The sequence below is a fragment of the Prunus mume genome, linkage group LG1 (assembly GCF_029339155.1).
Source record: "Prunus mume cultivar Tortuosa linkage group LG1, ASM2933915v1, whole genome shotgun sequence".
Lineage (NCBI taxonomy): Eukaryota > Viridiplantae > Streptophyta > Magnoliopsida > Rosales > Rosaceae > Prunus > Prunus mume.
Window position 1 is genome coordinate 17,432,811 of NC_142698.1, and position 22,466 is coordinate 17,455,276.

At 37.1% G+C, this 22,466-nt stretch overlaps 4 protein-coding genes and 1 pseudogene across 5 annotated transcripts; 2 read left to right on the forward strand and 3 right to left on the reverse strand.

Moving 5' to 3' along the window:
- Nucleotides 1-2,329: 2,329 nt before the first annotated feature.
- LOC103344121 (uncharacterized) lies at nucleotides 2,330-4,113 on the reverse strand. Its single transcript, XM_008247752.3, has 2 exons — nucleotides 3,891-4,113; nucleotides 2,330-3,188 (listed from the first exon to the last, which is right to left on the reverse strand). Exons 1-2 carry the CDS (start codon nucleotides 3,958-3,960, stop codon nucleotides 2,515-2,517), a joined length of 744 nt encoding a protein of 247 aa, XP_008245974.2. The 5' UTR covers nucleotides 3,961-4,113; the 3' UTR covers nucleotides 2,330-2,514.
- Nucleotides 4,114-4,990: 877 nt separating this feature from the next.
- Nucleotides 4,991-6,380, reverse strand: LOC107880530 (uncharacterized; annotated as a pseudogene).
- A 62-nt stretch (nucleotides 6,381-6,442) lies between these two features.
- On the forward strand, nucleotides 6,443-13,469 carry LON1 (lon protease 1). The gene is given in 21 exon segments (XM_016791333.2): nucleotides 6,443-6,911; nucleotides 7,047-7,112; nucleotides 7,285-7,476; nucleotides 7,586-7,651; nucleotides 7,810-7,851; nucleotides 7,962-8,084; nucleotides 8,237-8,335; nucleotides 8,431-8,496; nucleotides 8,579-8,665; nucleotides 8,829-8,868; nucleotides 9,316-9,487; nucleotides 9,860-9,984; nucleotides 10,181-10,311; nucleotides 10,400-10,483; nucleotides 10,485-10,505; nucleotides 10,669-10,782; nucleotides 11,043-11,210; nucleotides 11,311-11,412; nucleotides 11,540-11,812; nucleotides 12,250-12,768; nucleotides 12,925-13,469. Coding segments are annotated over 21 exon segments (2,982 nt in total). The 5' UTR covers nucleotides 6,443-6,605; the 3' UTR covers nucleotides 13,111-13,469.
- A 4,411-nt stretch (nucleotides 13,470-17,880) lies between these two features.
- On the forward strand, nucleotides 17,881-21,073 carry LOC103344103 (uncharacterized). Of its 2 annotated transcripts, none has more exons than XM_008247731.2 (6): nucleotides 17,881-18,316; nucleotides 18,809-19,027; nucleotides 19,120-19,293; nucleotides 19,412-19,518; nucleotides 19,728-20,038; nucleotides 20,134-21,073. In XM_008247731.2, exons 1-6 carry the CDS (start codon nucleotides 18,104-18,106, stop codon nucleotides 20,766-20,768), a joined length of 1,659 nt encoding a protein of 552 aa, XP_008245953.2. In that variant the 5' UTR covers nucleotides 17,881-18,103; the 3' UTR covers nucleotides 20,769-21,073. The 2 variants fall into 2 exon arrangements, with proteins under 2 accessions (XP_008245953.2, XP_008245957.2); XM_008247735.3 differs by having other exon boundaries at nucleotides 20,158-21,073.
- Nucleotides 21,074-21,261: 188 nt separating this feature from the next.
- Nucleotides 21,262-22,460, reverse strand: LOC103344092 (antigenic heat-stable protein). Its single transcript, XM_008247723.2, has 2 exons — nucleotides 22,221-22,460; nucleotides 21,262-22,090 (listed from the first exon to the last, which is right to left on the reverse strand). The coding sequence occupies exons 1-2, from the start codon at nucleotides 22,326-22,328 to the stop codon at nucleotides 21,578-21,580; spliced, it is 621 nt and encodes a 206-aa protein (XP_008245945.2). The 5' UTR covers nucleotides 22,329-22,460; the 3' UTR covers nucleotides 21,262-21,577.
- Nucleotides 22,461-22,466: the final 6 nt, after the last annotated feature.

A 22,466-nucleotide genomic window follows, 5' to 3' on the forward strand; every position in this document is an offset into this window, starting at 1 on the left:
GTTTTTGATAATGTTTTTTTATGTCCCTTTCTATTTTGGTCGGAAGAAAAAGCATGAAACATTCATTTTATGGATAGAAGAAGGAAAGGAAGTCTCTACTTTTTCTGTCCAATTTGGCCACTTTCAATCCCAACAATAGCAGTAACGCGACTACTCGACGTTGATGATATCGGCTCCTTTTCGAATGGTGGGTTCAATTCAACATTTGGAAACTTGTTTTTTTCTCTCTCTTTTTTCACAAACCATAAAATCACGCATGCACTCACTTGAGATTATAAAACTTTGCTAGTCATAAATCTGAATTTGGTTAATTAAACCACCAAATCCCACTCAGTTAATGCATTGGGTCAATTTTAAGATATATTATTCATGTGTTCGACTCTTATATTACATGTAAATTCTTTTCGTTTTTTAATAAGAAAAATGCTATTCACACTCTAAATGTATATAAAAACTGCTTTCTTTAAATTTAGTATTTGGAGGTCTGCTCCATGCCATCATGCATTAGTTAAATGTAGTGATCCTCTTTCGAGTTTTATTATTTTAAATAATAGAATAGAAGTATCAAAATCCAAGATAGGGTCATAGCATGTTGGTTGGCTAAGATGAAGTCAAAATCAATCACTGTGGCCATTTAAGCAACTGGATTATGGGTGTGTGTAAACCACACGACTCCATGTGCCATGCACTGGCCCTGAGAGCGATGGCCCTATTCTTTTATTTGCCAGTCATCCTCCTTCCTCACCCACCATGGCCTCACAAATTCACAAATACCTTTCATATCTAATTCCGTGTCGAAAATGAAATCCTTGTCCCATTTTAATAACCAAAAGATTGTCAGTCATCCCCTAGCTTTAGCATCCATTTCCATTTGCTTTAATCCATTTCCCTAATTCTGCATATTGGTGTTCACCTTTCAAAGAAGTTGGGTTACTCTAACAGAACTCAAGGCCCCGTTCGGTAATGTTTTAAGGGGTTGTTTTCTTTTTCAGAAAATAAAAATGAGGCAAAAACATGTTCGGTAGCCCAAAAACAGAAAATACTGAGAATGTTTTCATAAAATGAAAACAAGTTCATGTGTACTTGTAGAAAACAGAAAAAAGTTGTTTTCATTCTCATGGGAAACATTTTCATAAAAAGAACTCACATATTATTATTTCAAATTGTATTACAGACACGTTTTCATTGTTTTTGTTTTCTGAAGATGTTTTCTAATTAATCTACTAAACGCATTTTCATTTCTTGAAAATGCAAATTCGTTTTCTTGTTTTCATTCTCGAAAATATTCTAAGAAAACATTCTCCGAAAACGTTACAGACGGGCCTCAAGTCTTCCAAGTTTTCGGAGAAATAGGGTAAACATCAAGAGACATCGAGCCCACCCTCTTGCACCTAAGTTTGAATTTATCTCACTATTTACAGAAGTTTAGACTATCCAAGATTTTTTTAAAAAAAAAATAAAAAAAATACTATAGAGCTCAAATTTCTTTTCTTTTTTTGTTCGTAAAAAATTTCTATTTTTAGTTTTAATTTTTTTATAGGTTTATCATAATCTTTTTTAGATTTATTACGTAAATAGTGGTAGTGGACAAACAAAAATAAATATAGGTAAGTTTATTGAGCAAATATAACTTCTTCAATTTCAAATTTTTTTTTTAAAACTTTTATTAGTTTTTTTTTTCTTCAAATATTTTCTCAAATTCTGCCCAAGAACATTAGCCCATTTCAGTCCAAGAATGTTATTCTATTATATTATATGCGAAATTTTATAATAATGGTGCCATATAAGAACTTCTCAGGGTTTAGAGATTCGCTTTCCATAAAATACATATGGGCTTTTGCCCAACTCAGCTAAAGGATAAGTTGTTGATAAAATCTTGAAGCCTAGGCCCAAGAGTTGGGTTGCGCTCTATTTCAGAACTTCAAAATCAACCTCCGTTTGAGTAATCTCACAACGCAATGTAAAGGAAACCATGCATTTGGATATTGTTCACTAAAAGAAAAAACAATTGAAAATCCACTGCCCAAATTTAGCTAGATATGGCATACCGTTAACTTACGTTAGTAATGATCATGAAGCCTATCAGCTAATATTGCACTCCCTATAAGTAATGGCCAGCATAACCATTTGACAATAGAAGACTACAACATTCTAGCAACCCAAGCCGTGACTTTCCTTGAAAAATTAGATCTTTAAAATGAAATTACCAAAGTCTGCACAATATCAATGTATATCGTGTTCATCAACCGTTTCTAAGGAAAGTGAAGACAACAATTACAACCCCCTCCCCTTTTCCTGAACTCCAGAACAAACTAAAGATAAAATGCAATAGCAAAGTGGCGTTTATAGATGTTTGAAAGAAAACTCCAGTTTAAGAATGATGCATGCAACTGTATGGAAACACCATCTTTAAAATTATACACAAATTTGAATGAGTCGCTGAAACTAAGTTCTTATATGGCATCTACAGAATAAATTTTGAGTAAAAGAAACAAAGGAATGAACCTAATTCGTTCACCTGAGTTCAGAATGCTCATATGTTTCAGAGCTCTCATAGGTATTGGAAGCTTCAAAGGCTTCAGCTTCAGAACCTTCAGAACTTTCATAAGCTGAAGTTTCACGAACTTCACTATTTTCGGGCAAACCAAACTGGAGCAAGTAATTGACTCCATTAATCACATCATAGACCATCAATCCAATTCTACCTCCTACCCAACTGCCCAATTGACTTCCCACAAGATAACCAAATCTCCCAAGCCTTTGCTCTCCTAGAAAGCCTCCAGCATAGGTGCCAATCAAGGTGCCAGTGCCCCTAACAGTCCCTTCTGTTAATGCACCACCATAATATATAGCTTCAGAAAAGTCCCATCCAGAAGAGATAATAGGACCTATTATCCGCTTGGCTTGCCGAGTTGCCAGTTTCGCGGCCTTTGCTCCTGCTTTCTGTGCTTGTTTGGCTGCATCTTTAGCAGGTATCCCCTGTGACAATGCATCAGCCAATGCACTTTCAAGTGCTTTATACCTTATTCTCTCAACATGGGAAGCTCTGATGTTGTTGACATAGAGCTTCACTCCCTCTTTCACAGAACAAGCTAGTGTTCCAGAACTCATATCAAAGCAGTTCAAGAATGTAAACTGTCCACTCCGAGATGCATATTTTTCCCCAACCAGCTGCCGACATTTTTCAGCTATGGAGAAAAAAATTAGATCAAAATATCAAAATTTATTCTAAATAAGTAATGGATACACATTTTCTCTACAAAAAAGACTAAAAATTGAATATTGCATTGCATATGTTAGCAAATCACAAAATGCTTTAAAAAATCGATCATGGGTACAAATCTCAGACTGTAAGCAAAAACTTCTGTAAAATATTACGCATAGAAACATTATACTTATAGCTCCATTCGACCAGAATGCATGCAATATTACAACAATAACAGAACATTAACATGACAATAGAGATTTATCTTTCTAGCTATCAGCTCAGGTCTATAAGACAAATCAAATGCCCCACCCCCTTCAACAGATTCATTTCAAAACAATATCATGGATTCAAAGATAATAACTATAGCATTATGGTAAAGATCCAAGCTGCACTCTTTCAGCGCGCAATGGACTTCGCGTGATCAAATGATCTAAAGGTTCTTCAAATTCGGGATTTTGGTTTAAATTCCTTGCATTTTGCTTGCAACCAAATGGAAGATTTAAGAGCCAATAAAATTTTAAAAAGGACAGATCTTTACATATTCAATTAAGAATTTTCATTTCCCAGTAGAGAGTAAAAGAAAAACTTCGACTTTCGAATTCTAATCAATCTTTCCCCTATAGTTTTCCCAGTAAGAGAAAAAATATGGCAGTAACAGCAAACATTATGTATATGTATGTACCTGTGATACTGAGAACGATGATGCCAGCTATGAAGGCCACTAATTGGATTCTTTTCTTCTGGAAATCCATGGGATTTCAAGCACTTTGGCAAGAAAAAGAAAAACCCTAACTTTGGGTGGTGAATGGAGATGGGATTAGAAGGTGAGAATAATAGGGAGCTCAGGGAAGGGAAACGAAGGGAAGAATCTGAAAGCCGTGCGATTATGAAAGTCAGACTCGAGATTTCTAAACTATAATTAATCATTTATGGCTTCCATTCCATGTTGGAATGGAAGCCATCGAGTGACTACACTAAACGCTGCGTTTTGGCTTCTTACTAATTAATACTCCTACCTACCTACGACACTTTTTTCCCTTCTCTCAATCTCTTTTCTTGGTTCTGATGAAAAAAAAAAAAAAAAAAATCTCTTTTCTTGGAGAGGTATCTTTTCCTTGGTAAAATGAGGGCCACAAGCCCAACTAACAAAAACAACTACAAATTTATAAATAAATAAAAAAGCTAAGAAAAACAAGCGACTTGATAAAAATTTAGCGGTAGATTAGGATCCAACTTTTCCTTGTTCTTTCTTTTTTGTTTTTTCTATGATAAGTTACCATTTTCAGTAGTTATTTGTTTTCCTTGACCTAATAAACAGAGATAATAGTAGTTGAAAGACTGCAAGTTATTGTCCCACAACTTTGTGATGGTTCAGGCTTTCTGCTCCAGTCCACCCAACACAAGCATTCATCACATCTTGATGACCAGCTTTGGATGTGGACACAAACTGCTTCCTTTGTGCAGAGACTGAAACCAAATGCAGTTTCTTATTTCAATGGTTAGGAGCCCGTCTATATCAGGAACAAAGCCCTTCTCCATCATTTACTTTTTTACATTTTCATAAGTAGTTCGATTGGGATCAACCCTTTTTCCAGCATCTCATTAAGAAGCTCATTCACATCTTCAAGCTTGCCCTTCATGCAATATCCCTTGATCAACACATAACATTATATGTTACTTCACGTGCTGGCTTCCATTTTGTCCATCTGTGCCCTCATATTCAAAGCTGCGCTGAGGTTTCCTTCCCTGCAGTAGCCATCAGAGTATTGTATGTCAAGTGTATTGGAAACAAATCCTTTTTGAGCATCTCATTTCGGAGTCTCGCTGCCTTTCTTGACTCCTTTTCTTTGCACAATAACTTTTTGGGCCTCTCATGTTATGAGATCAGCTTTGGAGCCCCTTATCTCCATTTCATATTAAAACTTCATGTCCATTTCCTTGTTTCCTTGTGTGCACAAACCAGTAATCCGGCAGTTAAAAGGTCGAAGTGTCTGGGGAAACCCCTCGCTCTGACATTGAATTGTGCATCAATTAGCGTATTATATGTTATAACATTGGGCCCCAAGTCTTGATTTCTAATGTCATCAAGCAACTCTTCTTACAAAACCACTTATTAGTGCATTGTAGGTAGCAACATTTGCTTCAAACCCGACTCCCGAGCCAAGCATTTCATCCAGAAAACCACAAACCTCGTCAAGCTTTTCCCATTGCAGTATAACCCATTGATCAGTAATTATACGTAATCACATTGGGTTTCAAACCCTGCTTCCTTATTGCCTTGAACACCTTCATAGCTGCTGCTACATTCTCATCTTTACCGAACCCATAATCAAAGTAGTAAAAGTAATCTCATTCGGGCAAATGGTATCTGTCACCATCTCCTTCAAAATGGCTTTAGCTTTGTACCTGTTTCCCAACCCAACCACTTGCAATATCCATCAATCAGTGTATTAAAAGTAACCACATTTGGTGAAATTCCCTAAGCCTTTGGCAACGTCCTTTTCCTTGCTCAATTCTCCTTCTAATCATCTCTCTATACACGCAATCAACATACCCAAAACCCTTTTCCTTCAACAAAGCACTCAATAAAGGCTCACAAGACAAAACTGATAACTTGGACCCAGAATCACCAGCTCTCTGAAATGCTTCAAAACGCAAACGAATCTTCAAACTTTTCACATATGCCAGCACCAACGTATAAATTATAATGGAATTTGCACAAAACTGGTTGCTTGCTACACATTGAAAGCATGTGAAATTTTGAAGAAACCGAATGCCTCTCACTGTTTCTAACAAACCCATCTAAGAAAGCGATGATCTTTGAGTGTTGTTTTTTTGTTTTTTGTTTTTTGTTTTTTTTTTTTGTGTGTGTGTGGCGATTTTTACTGAGTTCAAGATTTTTTTTCGTTCTTACCAGCTTACCTGAGTGTTGCTGGTCGGCTCCGGAGTGAAACAGTTGGCGAAGAAGTGCGGTAAAGTTTGAACCTTCGAGATAAGTTTTGAGCTCTGGCTAGTAGGGTTGTGTGGTGGAACTTGTGCAGACACAAAGTGAGGAACAGAGAAGCCAACGACTCTGTTTGTTTGTCGGGAGAGTTTTAAGAAAGTTTCTCGAGAAAATTCTGGCTTTTGGCACCAAATGGGCCTCGGGTTCCGTTATGTAGTTCTTCCACATAGCAGGGGCAATTTCGTCAAATGAAAAAAAGGGTTTATGAAGGGCTTTAAGACACAAAACATAAGAAAAACCCGTCGCAGTTCAACCAGTTTTTAAGTTCTACAGCAATGGCGGTTCTTCTTTAACAGAGAACACACAACTGCTAAGCTAGGGCATCAAAAAGACCCAAACCCTGAATTCAATTTTCGATTTTTCATACAGTTTCAATCGATTCACCGTCAACATATGCTGAAGCTTCTCTCTTCTACCTCATCATGCCTCCAGGCCCGAGTGCACAGCCTGGGTCCCAATTTGGGTCTCCGTCCCGGGCCCACCGAGCTTGCCTCGCCATTTCTCCGAGTTCTTGGCTCGCTCACCGGGTTGACACGGCCTAATTCGTCTCGTCGAGCCTTTTTTTGCTCGGACGCGAGCGACGGGTCTGATCTGGTGGTGGAGGTTGAAGCAAAGAAAGCGGGAACGGAAGGCGAGGCCGAGTCGAAGTCTTCGTCAGCAATTGTGCCCACGAATCCTCGACCCGAAGATTATCTAACGGTTGGTTGGCTTTGGTGCTTTTGGTTTTGCTAAAGTAGTCTGTTTGGATATCAGAAAATGAAGGAAAATGTTAAGCTTATTGTTACTTGTTCCTATTTATCCTTTAATAATTTTTTTCCTATTACCCATGAACAGGTTTTAGCTTTGCCATTGCCGCATAGACCACTCTTTCCAGGATTCTACATGCCAATTTATGTGAAGGTACAGGAGATTATTGAATACATTGAAAATCAAGTTGGCCTTTTGTTTAACACTTCTATGTGTTGGAATATTTCGTTTCATTGTTGGGTCAGTTCTGTAATTGCTGTTAATGCAAGGTGTTATAGAACAATGTTGATTTACTGAACTAACTAATGTATTGCTTTTCATGTAGGATCCTAAATTGTTGGCGGCTTTACAGGAAAGCCGAAAACGGCAAGCTCCATATGCCGGTGCTTTTCTTCTCAAGGATGAGCCGGGGACTGATCCTAGTGTGGTCTCAGGTTCTGAAACTGATAAAAGCGTTTCTGACTTAAAAGGGAAAGAGTTATTTAATCGCCTGCATGAAGTCGGTACGCTTGCCCAGGTGTCTCATTTACCCCTAAGTTTTATAAGCCCTAATTCTGTGGATTAACTAGACATCAACCATAATGTCCCTTCAGCTTTTAACAGTTTTTTTTTATACTTGTTTTCAGATTTCAAGCATTCAAGGAGACCAAGTAGTTCTTATTGGTCATAGGCGACTTCGAATTACAGAGATGGTGAGGAAAAATAATCAGTAAGAGTGAACTTTTGATTAATGCTTTTAAAGGCATATTTAGCATCTTTTTGCCTCATCACCTCATACATGTATAATATGAATTAGTATTTGTTTGAGACAAAGGTAGTTAAACTAAGCAAACTTATGGCTTGTCTACAGGTTGATGAGGATCCTCTGACTGTAAAAGTTGATCATCTCAAGGTCCGCATTTTGTTTCATTTTACCAATTCAATCATTAATCTTTGGAGTTTTCACATATAAAGTATATTTTTCTTTCCCTTTTTCTTATGGGCTTACATGTTACATTGCAGGACAAACCCTATAACAAGGATGATGATGTAATAAAAGCAACATCATTTGAGGTTATATCTACTTTAAGAGATGTTCTGAAGACTAGTTCCCTTTGGAGAGATCATGTTCAAACATACACTCAGGTTTGCTCAGCTTCTCATGATATTTGAATTTTATGGTATTTGTTCTTGCATGCTCATTTGCTTCAAGACACATTTCTTTGCTCGCAATATATGTGAAATCGTTTTGCCCTCTCATCTTGGTTTTTCCCTCTCTTGTATTTAAATTTGTGCAGCATATAGGTGATTTTAATTTTCCAAGGTTAGCAGATTTTGGAGCTGCTATATCTGGTGCAAACAAGTTTCAATGCCAGCAAGTGCTTGAAGAGCTAGATGTAAGCATTGGTTAATCTTAACTTCGGATGGCTGATAAGACTTTATATTCAATCATATTATATCGAGAACGCTTAACTCTGCAATTTTCGGTCAGGTTTATAAACGTTTAAAGCTCACACTGGAACTAGTGAAGAAAGAGATAGAAATCAGCAAGATTCAGGTATGTCATCCCAATATGCCACTTGCTTCTCCACCGTATTTTGATTCTCTTTTGTTAATTCCTCCTTTTTTTTCATACTTAGGAATCTATTGCAAAAGCAATTGAAGAGAAGATAAGTGGTGAACAGCGCCGTTACTTGTTGAATGAGCAGCTTAAAGCCATAAAGAAGGTATTTGTCTTCACCATCATCGGACATATTTTCTATGCCATACCCTCAATGACAGTGTCTGATAATTTATCAATGATCTGTTCTCTTTGTGGTGGGTTTTGTATCAATTTCTTTATCTCGCCCTTGTGGCTTGTTGGAACTTACTTGGCTTTACATGATGCAGGAACTGGGATTGGAAGCAGACGACAAAACAACACTTTCTGGTTAGTTAAAAGAAAAAATTATCCCTCTCACAAACCTAGATATTGTATCTGTGTATGTATGCATGCATGCTATATATATATATTATTGTTGTCCCTGGCTTTTCAAAAGTCGAAGGCTTGTTACTTGACCAAATATCTAATCAAATAAGACCATATGTTAGGACCCCCTTATATTGTAATGGATGTTTGGTAGGACAAAATGATGTAGACATAGTGCATGGTCTGATCATATGGTGCATACAATTAAGGACTGAGAATGACTTTGTCTAACGTTAAGTTTTGTAACCATGTGCACGTTATTGCTGTATGCTGTTGGTGTTTTCTCATCCTCAGTTTTAATCTGTGTATTCATGTATGTGAGAAACATTTATAAATTATTCTAAATATTGATTGATCGTGTATACCTAAAGGTAACTGTTGCATCATTTTTCTGATCCTCTGGTGCAGCAAAGTTCAGGGAGAGACTTGAACCAAACAGGGAAAAATGCCCACCTCATGTTTTGCAAGTTATAGAAGAAGAGCTCACAAAACTGCAGCTGTTGGAGGCCAGTTCGAGTGAATTTAATGTGACGCGTAATTACTTAGATTGGTTGACTTCCATTCCCTGGGGAAATTACAGGTTTTTGTGCTACCTCAATTTAGTAATTCAAACTGGAGGGATCTTTGAGATTCCAATATTTTGACATCATATATGTGACTAGAATGCTGAGAGATTTTAATAATTATCGTTAATTTAATGCCCTTGCCACACTTAATAGGAATATCTGTAATGAGTATTTGTTTAAATAAATCTAAAATGTGGTAATGGGTACTAGTGTGAGAAGCTTTTAAAAGGAAACTATAAAAGATATATTTTTAGTAGGCAACTATAAAAGAAATGTTATTTGAGTTAATATGTTCTTACTTCTTTTTTATTTATTTAATATTTAAACATTATTCTGTTATTTAATTAAAGCAGTGTTCCCTTATTGTATCTAAATCCCAAATGCAGTGATGAGAACTTTGATGTTCTTCGGGCTCAAAAGATTCTTGATGAAGATCACTATGGGTTATCTGATGTAAAGGAAAGGATATTGGAGTTTATTGCCGTCGGGAAACTTAGAGGAATCTCACAAGGTTGATATAGTTTTCATTCACAATTGTCTACCTTAATTTATGGGCACTACCTCGTTGCATTGTCTATCCTGTTTCTCATAGACAAATTTTAGCTCTGATTTTATATTTATTTCTGAGGTTGTAAGAAATGCTGCAAAGCTGTGCTAGTTTCCATGACAGCAGTGTGGATTATTGATGTTCTGCTTATTTATCACAGGAAAAATCATTTGTCTCTCTGGCCCACCTGGAGTGGGCAAAACCAGCATTGGCCGTTCAATTGCACGGGCCTTGAACCGTAAGTTCTACCGATTCTCTGTAGGAGGGTTATCTGATGTTGCTGAAATAAAGGTATTTAGCAAGCTCTGTGCACTAAAATATTGATAAATAGATGCACGTTGTGAGCTATTTCTTATAAAATAACTTTTAAAATATCCAGGGGCATCGTCGGACCTACATTGGTGCTATGCCAGGAAAGATGGTACAATGCCTAAAAAATGTGGGAACAGCTAACCCCTTAGTTACTGATCGATGAGATTGACAAGGTAATAGATGGCTGGTGGGCTTGCTTCATATTGTCCCTGAGAGACATTATATTGTTGGACTCTTTTTGTAGTTTAGAGTGAAGGTAGTTTGTAAAAGGCGTATTCACATAAACAAAAATGCTTCAAGTTTCATAATATTGAACTTTGCCTTGTTTTGTGGCAGTTGGGAAGGGGACATGCTGGTGATCCTGCAAGTGCTTTGTTGGAGCTTCTTGATCCGGAGCAAAATGCTAATTTTTTAGACCATTATCTTGATGTTCCAATTGACCTGTCAAAGGTTAGTTTTGTTTAGTGATTTTAAGTCATTTGATGTTCTACTTTTTCCAGTAGTATAATTGCCATTTCCAAGCCATCTGATGCATGTGTGTGAGGTTTAGGTATTATTATAATCTTTTGAAGATGGAAAAGAAAGGGAATGCTTTAGGTGTCCAATTTTGTTATATCATCTTCAACTTGGTACTCACATTGGGACACATGAAAGTTGTGGCATGGTTTCTCTTTCTTCCTTCTGTTCATGCTTTAAAATTCGTGTTGCAGGTTCTGTTTGTTTGTACAGCAAATGTTGTGGAGATGATACCAAATCCTCTCTTGGATAGAATGGAGGTCATCTCCATTGCTGGGTATATTACTGATGAAAAAATGCACATTGCTAGAGACTATTTGGAGAAGACCACACGTGAAGCATGTGGCATCAAACCTGAACAGGTACTGATATCTGTCAGTGTGTGTGTGTGTGTGTGTGTGTGTGTGTGTGTATTTGTATGTTATATTTGTACTAATTTCAATTATGCTTAATCTGTTTCAGGTTGAAGTGACCAATGCAGCTCTTCTTGCTCTCATAGAAAATTATTGCCGAGAAGCAGGTGTTAGGAACCTCCAAAAGCACATAGAAAAGATCTACCGCAAGGTTTGTCACCGATGTCTAGATTCAGAGGGAGCTACTACTTGGCAAACCTTATGACCTTATTGAACAATGATATCCATTACTTCCTTGAACAATGACATGCTTTAACCTATCTTTTATGGCCTGGCAGATAGCCCTGCAACTTGTTAGACAAGGAGCGTCAGATGAACCTGAAGTTGCTGACCAAATAGAGTCTCCCACAAGTCAGATTGATGGCCCAAATGAATCTGCGGTTGTTGAAGCTCAGGTTGCAGAGACTGATGAAGCCAAAGTAGAAGATGTTGATAAACTAGATCAAAATGTGGTTGCTCATGAGAGCCAGACTGCAAGTGAATCATTAGAGACGGATCTGCCAGTTGAACCTGCTGTTGGTGAAGTTCAGGTTGCAGATATGGATTCCAAGGTATCTGATAGTTTATAAAGTTATTGGGTGGGTAATAGGTTACTACGCAATCTTTGTGAGAAATTTGTCAACTTGAGTGCAACCTTAAGAATTGTTTTACTTCAAACAAGATTTTGCAATCCTTATGGACCTCGATCCTGAGAGTTTAAGAAGAGTTTTATTGAATTTACCTAATTTAAAATGAAAAAAGAAATGTTATCATTTTTGCAAAGACTTTTCATTTTGTAAAATAAAAGGTTTTGTTAAATAAAAATATGCCTATCATGGGATGTGTGAGTTCTACCTTATGTTAAGGAAGCTTGTTAAATTACTTTTTTTGGTGCTTATCTTTTGCCTAATGACTCTTTCAATTCAGTATTTCAATTCTATCTGTTTTAGCTCTCTGAATTTATTTGCTCACCAACCGAAGGATTTAATGGTTGTATTTGTCTATACAGGATGCAAAGAAAACTGACAAAATTCAGGAAAGTGAGGTGACAAAAACAGTTGACAAAGTCTTGGTTGATGAATCAAACGTGGCTGATTTTGTTGGCAAACCTGTTTTCCATGCTGAACGCCTCTACGATCAGACTCCAGTTGGAGTTGTTATGGGTCTCGCTTGGACTGCCATGGGTGGTTCCACCCTGTATATAGAGACCACTCAGGTTGAGGAAGGAGAGGGGAAAGGAAGCCTTAATGTAACTGGTCAACTTGGGGATGTTATGAAAGAAAGTACCCAAATTGCTCACACTGTGGCGAGAGCGATATTACTCGATAAAGAGCCAGACAATCCTTTCTTTGCCAATTCCAAGCTTCATCTCCATGTTCCTGCAGGTGCCACACCAAAGGATGGACCTAGTGCTGGTTGTACCATGATCACATCCATGCTGTCCCTTGCCATGAAGAAGCCTGTCAAGAAGGATTTGGCAATGACAGGGGAAGTAACACTAACTGGGAGGATCCTTCCTATTGGCGGAGTACGTTAAATGATTCTATATCTTGTCCGATTTAAGTTGCTTGTTTTCTTCTATGTTCTTTATTTAGGAAATTTCATCAGGTTTGATGATATGCTATCTGAGTATACTGTAGTGCATCTCGAACTCATAGAAAGTTCATTTTTGCAAACAATGCAGGTTAAGGAGAAAACGATAGCGGCAAGGAGGGGTGAAGTGAAGACCATCATATTTCCTGCAGCCAACAGGAAGGATTTTGATGAGCTCGCCCCTAATGTAAAAGAAGGTCTTGATGTTCACTTTGTAGATGACTACAATCAGATTTTCGATTTGGCTTTCAGTGATGACCAGAGCAAATTAAAATAAGCTTCTTCCCCACAAACTCTCAAGATGGAGCTTTCAATTGCCATACATATGCGGTTGAGTGTTTGCCTGTGACCCCACAGGCAGTGCCATGCCCATATTCCTCGAAACAGACCCAAGCCAAATTACAGCTGAGATAAACCAACTGAACGAGGTGCTGCACAATTTTTTGTTATACATTTATTTCACTTATAATTATCCTACTATTCTTGTAAAATTGAAGCACCCATTTGCCCCATTTTGTAACAAGCTTAACATTATTCTTCAGCTGAATATTGACAATCTGAATGTGAACCTCATGAGATAGAAAAAGGTTTTTGAATTGGTCTGCTATTTAATAAATATGGAAGTTAGAGGTCTTATTCTTCTTTTGCGGGGCTGGATATGGATGAAGCAAAAAAAACAGTTTGAGATTGGTTGATGTTGTGTGTGTTTATGATTTGATTGCATATTCAATGAATTTTTTTAATCCAAGATACGAGTGCTATTTGACGAGGCCAAATTATTTTTTGTTGTTGTCTGCGTAAGGATCTTTGATTTTGTTGTCATTGACACTTGGGTTGGGTTCAGAAAGAAGTGTATCTGTCTCATTGGACAGTTATTTAGAGAGAGTGGGTCGGTGACATCCTTGAGTACTTGTCAACTATTTTGGAGAAAAAAAAGAAAAGATTAAGACTAGACCTCTCTGCAATCTTTGTCACTAAGAGTACTTTATATATTTTTTATTTGTTGTTCTTGTTGTGGTGATGTCCCTTCCCTCTCCCTTTTCTCTCGTTTCCCTCCTCTTTTTGCCCTCCAATCAAAACCCATCATCAAGATTTGGACTTTGCCACCCATGTCATCTATAAGATTTTAATTTATTATTTGGATTGGATGCATGTCTTTTGTATCGACTATCAATCCAACCTACACAACTTCTATTGTGTATCATAAATTTTTTTGTCAAACAGTGTGATGTGTTACGTTATTATATTGTTGAAGGTCAATAATATAATATTATTCAATTGTATATTCCGATAATATCTTATAATTTCTCAAATTATATGATAACCAAACACTATTTTTCAAATTATTAGTTACAGATTTTCTTGTGCTTACTAATATTGTAAGGATATTGGATTCTCACGTCCACTAAAGTGATCTTACATGCACTAATTAGTATCTTTGACACTTTGTTATCGTTTGCAAACAAACAAAGCAAACATTAATCGCAATCATGATGTGATGAAAGATTACATTTCCCTTGATGTGTCATCACGCGTGCCCATACAATTAATCAGCTGGGGCTGCACATAATCCAAAAAAGTGATGTGGATAAGACATTTTAATTGCATGATCAAAACCAGTACCTGAAAATCATAACCAAAGCTGAAACTTAACCTACTTGGGAGATCCAGCCCGGGGAAAAAAAAAAAAAAAACTACTTGGGAAACCTCTCCGACTCTTACCAAAACTAAAAAAGCTGAAGCCTGCAAGAAAGAAAGAAAGTTTCCATTTCTGAAGGACCCCATTAAGATTTCATGCATGAACCTTCGAGATTAAGTAGCAGCACGCCAAACACCACAGAGAGAAGATCTAGAGAGAGAGAGAGAGAGAGAGAGAGAGAGAGGGTCCACAATGGGTCATACTTCCACCAAGAAAATGAAAGGGAATGTTGGGTTTCAAAGCCTCACAGAAACGGGACCCTAAACCAGTTGAATCTAAGAAACCCATCACTATCAAAACTTGTGCTTGGCTCTTATTAAAAACAAGAAAGAAAGAAAAACTCAAAGATTAATGCATGTGCGTTCTTATCAGTCAAAAGTGGAGGAAATTTCTTGCAAATAAAATAGACCCTATGAAATTGAAGCAAAGTGACTTCATCTTTTTTCTGCTTTTCCTTTATATGGAAAATATAGCAGGCGCCTAACCAACATTATCCACTCTAAAACTTTTGCAGCAGCCAACCCCGTGACCCTAACTTGCATTGCATGTGAGTCCTTTAGCAAACTAATCTACATCACATATATATTTCCACATCATCATGGAAAACTTGGCAAGCACAACTTTGTTTTCTTTTTGGTCTTTTCCTTAATTTTTTGTGAATGAATGGAAATCTGTAAGCTGGGAGTCACATGCATGCATGTCCATGGTGTCTTGAGACAGAGAGACCATTGGGTTACAGTGAGAACCCAACATTCCCATACGTGGCTGCAAATTCCAATCTCTTTTCCATTATTGACAAGTTGATAGAGATTGACATACGTCTGTGTTTGATTAACTTTGTAAGCTTTCATTAATGGCCATGTATATCACTCACTACTAGTCTTTAGAATATTTACGTAGCAGCCCACCTATATGCATAATCATGTCTAGCTACATCTCATTCTCACGCACTAATCAAAGTCAACTTAAGTCTTATTCTGCTTCCAATAATATCAACTAGCACTTAATTAAGTGTACGTGTATGTATACGATTTTTGTATAATAACGACATGTTTATTTATTTGGAACGAGAGAAATCATTTATCGAAGACGATAAGATCAACGAGGAAGAGAATGAATAAGTATGAGATCAACTTCTCCCCACTCACTATCTAATCCATCTAAATTCTAGTTGTTCAATTATTGAATTACGAATTGCAATATTTGACACGACATACTTTTAAATTTTATGACATGAAATAGATAAAGTAGTTTAGAACATCTCATTGTCAAATCGCTAGCCATACATACTTTTTCCCCCTCATCACAGAGGTATAAGAATCATGTTTTTGATTGCCAGCTCATCCACTAAGCACACATGGATTATTTTTCCCTAATTAGGCAAGTGAAGCTATTATCGTGGATCAGCCATCCACTTAATAAATACACCAACTTTGCTGATGTATCAATCACTAGGGTTTTTCATTAGAACATCTGCAACTTTAATGTCAACGTCAGTCATCACTCAATCATCAATGGTCTTCTTTAGTCAACTTGCTTGATGATTTTGGTTGTGTTTTCTATGATCAATGATTAATTTCTTATCTTCATTTAATCCAATTGGTCAAGGAGAGTAAAACCTGAACACGTGGGGATTAACTATAAAAATTCTCATAATGACGTGGGGTTAAGTGTTAATCATCTCTAGCTACCCTATCCTATGTATTCTCGTTAGTACACGTGTGTTCATCACCCGCTAATTAAATATGAAATCATCCTCTTTCTTACGTCTTGTGTTGTGTGCTAACATATTGGTTCATTAGGATAATTGTATATAGAAATCCAAACTAGATATTTAGTGATGTGCATCAAATCTTCTCGACATGCCTTCACTAATCACATGCCACAATTCTTCTGAAAACTATAATATTAGGGCGCAGCCACGCTCAATTACACAAAAACAATCATTATTGCCACCATACAAAAATAATAGATAAAAGCCAGTTATGGATAGCTCATTTTGTTAAACTCTCACCACCTTCACTTATGTGGACGAAGGTTCGATATTCTCAGACACCCAATAAATATTGGTGTAAAGCTGCTCTCCTAATCGCTCGTACTAAAAAATATAACAAACAAAAAAGAAAGAAAAATAGAAATTCCTATATGTTTGTTTTTTCCTCAACACTTTGTTGTGCGATTGTACAAGGGCTAATGCACTAGATTTTGGGGTACTTGGAATGGCCAGACAAACCCTACAAACGTGAAGCACTAGGCAACTCGAGTATGGAAATTGGATAAGTTGAATAATTGTAGACAGAATTATTTTACTCCAAATTCAAAGTACTCTCTCACAAACACAAAACCAGACATTTTCTATCCAAACCAGTTGGTTCAAATTTCTCAATCTGCTAAAGTCAGTTTTATTACTTTCAGAAAAGAAAAAAAATAAGAGGATAAACTTCATAACTGGTTCATGAATCATGCCCATTTCTTGGATTGTGATTGGGAAGGCCATGGTCACTTTATTAATCCAATTATATTTTTCCTTATTTGGAAAGTATAAAATAAACCTAGTTTTGTTTTTTTGTTTTTTTGGGTGTGTGTGTGTGTCCAGATGTTAGAGGTTGACTTTGATGGGGAGGTGGGAGGGGAGACATTTTTTGGAGTTCTATAATTAAGCAATATTAAATACAAATATGTAATATGATTTCTTTTCCTAACAAACTTTAATTTAGAGTTTAAAACAACAAATGAGTCTATTTTTCATTTCGGTTACATAAGTATATTCATTTTGTCTATTCATACTATAACTCATACTCTATACATGCTAATACAGTTGCTTCATTATTTCCTTGAATGGTAAAATCCATGGCCAACTATTTAACACCAATTCATGCATTGTTTTATTTTTATATAAACGATATTTTGCTTTAATCTAATCTAAACTACGAGAGGAGGATTCAAATTCGGACGTAGAGTGGAGGGAGAGCACGTCCGGCCCAAGCATGTTTTTCATACTTAAGTTAATAATTTGACATAAAAAAGTAAAAGCTAACTTTAAGCAGCAGTGTTTAAAAGAAACAAAACTTAATTTATCTAACTAAACAGTTCAACCAAAAATAAAATCCAAAACCAATCTCTTTTTTCCTCTCTTTTCAACTAACAAACCTGAGTACTTGCCTTAAAACCAGGCGTATAAAATTTTTTTTTTTTTTTTTTTTTAAAAAGGAAAATTTATGTGGGGCCCAATGAAAAGAAGGAAAGATTCCACGTGTAAAAGAATGACCTCAGCAGTCCTGCGTCAAAAGGAGTTCTCCTCTCTCAACCTTTATAAGCCCAAAGCCAGAGTCAGCTTTGCCTCTGCAATTGTCACCCAAAGTCACATTCACACCCGTCACTTGCTCTGTTTTGCTCTGTTTCCCCTGTTCTCGCCGCTTCTCTCTTTCTCCTCCAATTCCTTCACAAACACTCGTCTGAGACTTCAACTGAATGAAACTCAGTTAATCTTCAACTGGGTTTTGCCTAATTTCGTCATTTGCTCATCCGAAAAGACAGGAAAAGAGAAACCAGAAAAGCAAAAATAAAGAAAATGGTTCAGGGGATTGGTTCTGATGGGATTTTCAGGTGGAACGATGATTTTGATGGCGGTGGTGGGTTTAGTGACGCCTCTGGTGCTTCTGAGCAGTCTCAGTATTCGGAGTCTTTGAAGCGTGACATTGGTTCTGCTTCTGCTTATGAGCACAATATCTCAGAAGCTGCAAACAAGAGGCTCAAGCAAGCTCCCTTTGATTCTAATGAAAAGGTTTCTTCTGTACACTTATATCATTTTTCCTTTTATCAAGAATTCAAATTTTTTTTTTTTTTTTTTTGTTCTTTCAAGATTCTGATGCATGGATCTCGAATCTTGACATTTTTATGACTTTAATTGGTTTTGTGGGGTTTATTTTAGATTGAATCTTATGCATGGAGCTTTTTGGGTTTTGCAGGCTTTAACTTTTCCTCTCTTGTTGGTTTTTGTTCATAAAAGTTGGCATTTTGAATTCTCTTTCATTGTTGTTTCATTTTAATTGTAATTATTGGAAAAGTAAAAAACTAGAGAGAAGAAAGGTTTTCCTCGTTTCTCTTATCATTTCCCTCGTATTAATCACGGTGGCCTATTTTCCAGCAAAAACACGTTGGCCTTTCTTCTAGGTTTTTGTTTCTATCTTTCATTCATTTGAATAGGTAACTGTGTATTATTTCCTAATTGTGTAGAGTTTCTATTTATAACGTTTTGTTGCTGCATTCTTTGTAGGCTCAACTGGCTCAAATTCTTTTAAGCTTACGTCCTCTTGGTTTGAATCTTGGGAAGACACCCTCTTTTGTGGACTTAACAGAAATGATTGTGCCCCAGAAAAATACGATTATTCGAGCACCAGAAATTAATCATAATTATTTTCAATTAATGTCTGAGAAGGAAAAACTGAAGGCTTCTAACTTTGGTGCAACATTACTCAGAATTGGTTCATGGCAGGTTGGCACTTTGACAATCTGCAACACTTTGATTTAAAGTGGATAAAAAAATATAACTTTTTGTTCATTAGATTCTTATTACAATATGTGCAGAGAGTAACTCAACATGAAGGTGATCTGGTGGCCAAATGTTACTATGCTAAGCGAAAACTGGTGTGGGAAATCTTAGATCAAGGTTTGAAGAGCAAGATTGAAGTGCAGTGGTCCGATATTTTATCAATGAGAGCTGTTATTGAAGAAAATCAGCCTGGAATTCTAGAAATTGAGGTTATATATTCTTCCTTATGATAATAGCCTTCATCATAACTATTAATTGGATAGAAATTTTTTCAGTAGGAGGCATATTTTTTGGTCTCAAGGTGTTGGTGTGGTGATGTTTTTGCAGTTAAGCCAGCCACCTTCTTTCCACCGGGAATCGAATCCGCTGCCAAGAAAGCATACCATGTGGAATGTGGCAACAGATTTCACCAACGGTGAAGCTCTCACTCACAGGTTCTTATCCTAATTGTTTCTTGATATTTATAGTACTGATGAATTACTCCAAACAGCAGAACTTTAGAATCAATGGTTCTCTTATCAAAATGATTCACCAAAATAAGATTTGTTTAGCTCAATATATTTCCTATCTTCACTTTTTCATCTGTCCTTAACTGTTCAAGCACTTGAGCTGATGTAGCTTTTTCATAACGTTCTGTTTGCAGGAGGCATTATGTTCAATTTGCCCCGGGTGTTCTTGACAAACACTATGAGAAGCTCATACAATGTGAAATCCGGTTTTTCGAACTGAGCCAAAAACCTTTCCCAAGTCGAAGATCTCCCTACTTTCAGTCAGACTTCAACGATGGAATTGCAGAGTTTTCTTTTAATTTTGATGGACATGGGCCAGAAATCCCCTCCAATTTACAGTCAAACTTTACACCATGTGTCCAGACACGTCCTACTCAACAAATTCAAAGATATGAACAAGCCAAACCATCTCTTAGGATCAAGGATTCGACTTCACCAATATCAGGTACTTATATTGCTTCTTTCAACCATATATAGCTTTTCTTAGGCTTTCACCACATACACTAATGTTGTTTTCCCAAATATCTTGTGATGATATAGTTATGGATTTTTCTTCGACTTTAGATGAGGTAAACAGCAACCAAGCTGTTGAAAATCCACATATGCCATACTGGGATCAAGGAAGAAACACAGCAACAACCGACTTTGCAGAGTTTTTCGGAGGAGAGCAACTTCCAGGATTGGTTTCTGTTGCTGCAGCACCCCAAATGAATCCAACCATTTCCTTCCAGAACTTTAGTGCATATGTGCAAGCGTTGGAACGCATTAATCTAGAGTCTCAAATGCTCGCTTCCATTGAAAACAAGTTGTTGCTTGAGTCACAAGTTGAGTTTAGTGATAAACAATTCATGACACAGGCCAACTCACTTATTGGATTCCCAGAGCAAGTGAATTCTGCAGTTGGAACTGGTTCAAGGCACACAAACTATGGACAACAAATGACTGGTAACGGAAACTTGGTTCCCAGTGCAACTGTTAATGTACTCCAGCCTCATCCAAAGAGCTGGGTGCTGCCACCACCTCAACCAGCCAGCTGGGGGGTGCCGCCACAAGGTTCTGCCGAGAACTCAGAGATGCATATGGCTGGGAACAACTCACTGCATTCACCTTTCTCTCAAAATCAAAGGATGGAAGAATTCAATAATTTGGCAAACTGTTGGAATCCACAAAGATGACCTGGGATAAGTAACCTGGGATAAGTGTATATTGCCTCAGTTTCATCCCTTTGGTTAGGTTAGTATTATTTTTGTGGATATCCTTGTAGAGAGGGATTATATAGTCTTGATCCCCTGTTTGTTTGGTTGGTTAGTGCGTGCTTAGCATTTTTCTTTTTTAATTAACTTTTCCAAAAGCATTCAGGCTTCGGCGTTGGCAATGCTTCTGTCCAACAAGGAAGAGTCCGGGGGATGTTCTTGAAATTTGTTCAAGATTTGGGTATACTTGCATTCCATATGAAAATCTCTCCAATTCCAACCTTCAAGGATTTGTAACATCTTGCTTAATCTAATCTAATCCAAGTGTAACAAATTTGACATCCAGTGATCATATAATTTAATCCAAATCCACCAAAAAAACAAAAAACAAAAAACAAAAGAAGGTTATACAAAAGGAAATCCTCAACAGTGGGGAAAGGGATGGATCCTCATCAAATTACCAACTACAAAGTCATTAATTTAAAGCCCCTGTCTGCAGAGGACAAAGGATTTCTTCTTCTTATTCAATAAAATATACATAAACAAAGAGACATACACTAAACAAGTCAATTTGTGTTACAACCTTCAACACCCAAAATCACAGAGCAGGTAATTAAAGAATGGCAATATGGAAGCATATACTCTCATCTACTTAGAGGAGAAGCAAAGCTAAAGTAAATGGTAAAAAGCAAAGCACACACAACTTAGTCATCCTCCTAGAGTGGATATATAGACAATAAAAAACTAAAACAAAACTAGTCTAACAAGATGGCTTGACGAAGCAGTAAAATTCAAGTCTTCAAAACTTGTGAGTCTTCTTCGGGCACAACAGCTGGAGGTTCATCAGATTTAGCTGCAACCTGATGGTCTTCTCCTTCACCTTGTTCATTTAGTTCACTAAAACTCCTCTTCTTGGATGCAGAATTTGATTTCTCCTTCTCATGTGGATCACTTGCTGCTGTTTCCTTGCCTTTGCCTTTGCCTTTGCCTTTACCTTTACCTTTCTCTTTTTCTTTTTCCTTGTCATTGGCCTTTTCATTGGCATCAGGAGGAGGAAACAGCGGCGGTTCGCGGCCACTCAATTTGCAAAACACCCTTTCAACTGTATGGTTGATTTCCTTTCCCAATCCATTGTTGTCTAAAATTAACTCCCAAACAGACTTAGAGGCCTTCTCAAGCACCTGGGTTTCAAGCTCCTGCCTAAGTGCATCAAAAAGCTCTCTTTTTGTTTGTTTCTCGGCCCCAGGAGTATTGAGAACTTTGCTCTGTTCCGCCATTTTAATGGTCGTCTTCTTCAGCTCTTCCTGCAAAACCCATTAACCATTACCATTATAATTCACAAACAAACGAACAATTATGCTCCAAAAATCTTAATTTCTTTTTTTGTTGAGAAAAGACTAAAATAAAAACGGAAAGAGATAGAGAGAGAATTACATTGGCTTTGAGCTGATTGATGATCTTTAACCTGAGAGCATCAATGGTACCATCGTTCATCAGAGACTCTAATACATCTTCGGGGGTTATCACCGAAGAAGAACCCATTCTTCAATTCTCCTGCAAACCTATAATCGCGACACTCTCAAAGCTGCAAGCCCTAATATTCCGATTCCAATTCCGATCCCTCTCTGCGCGCGCTCACTCTCTCTGGGTCTCTGTGGAAGCCCTAATTGTAAACGACAG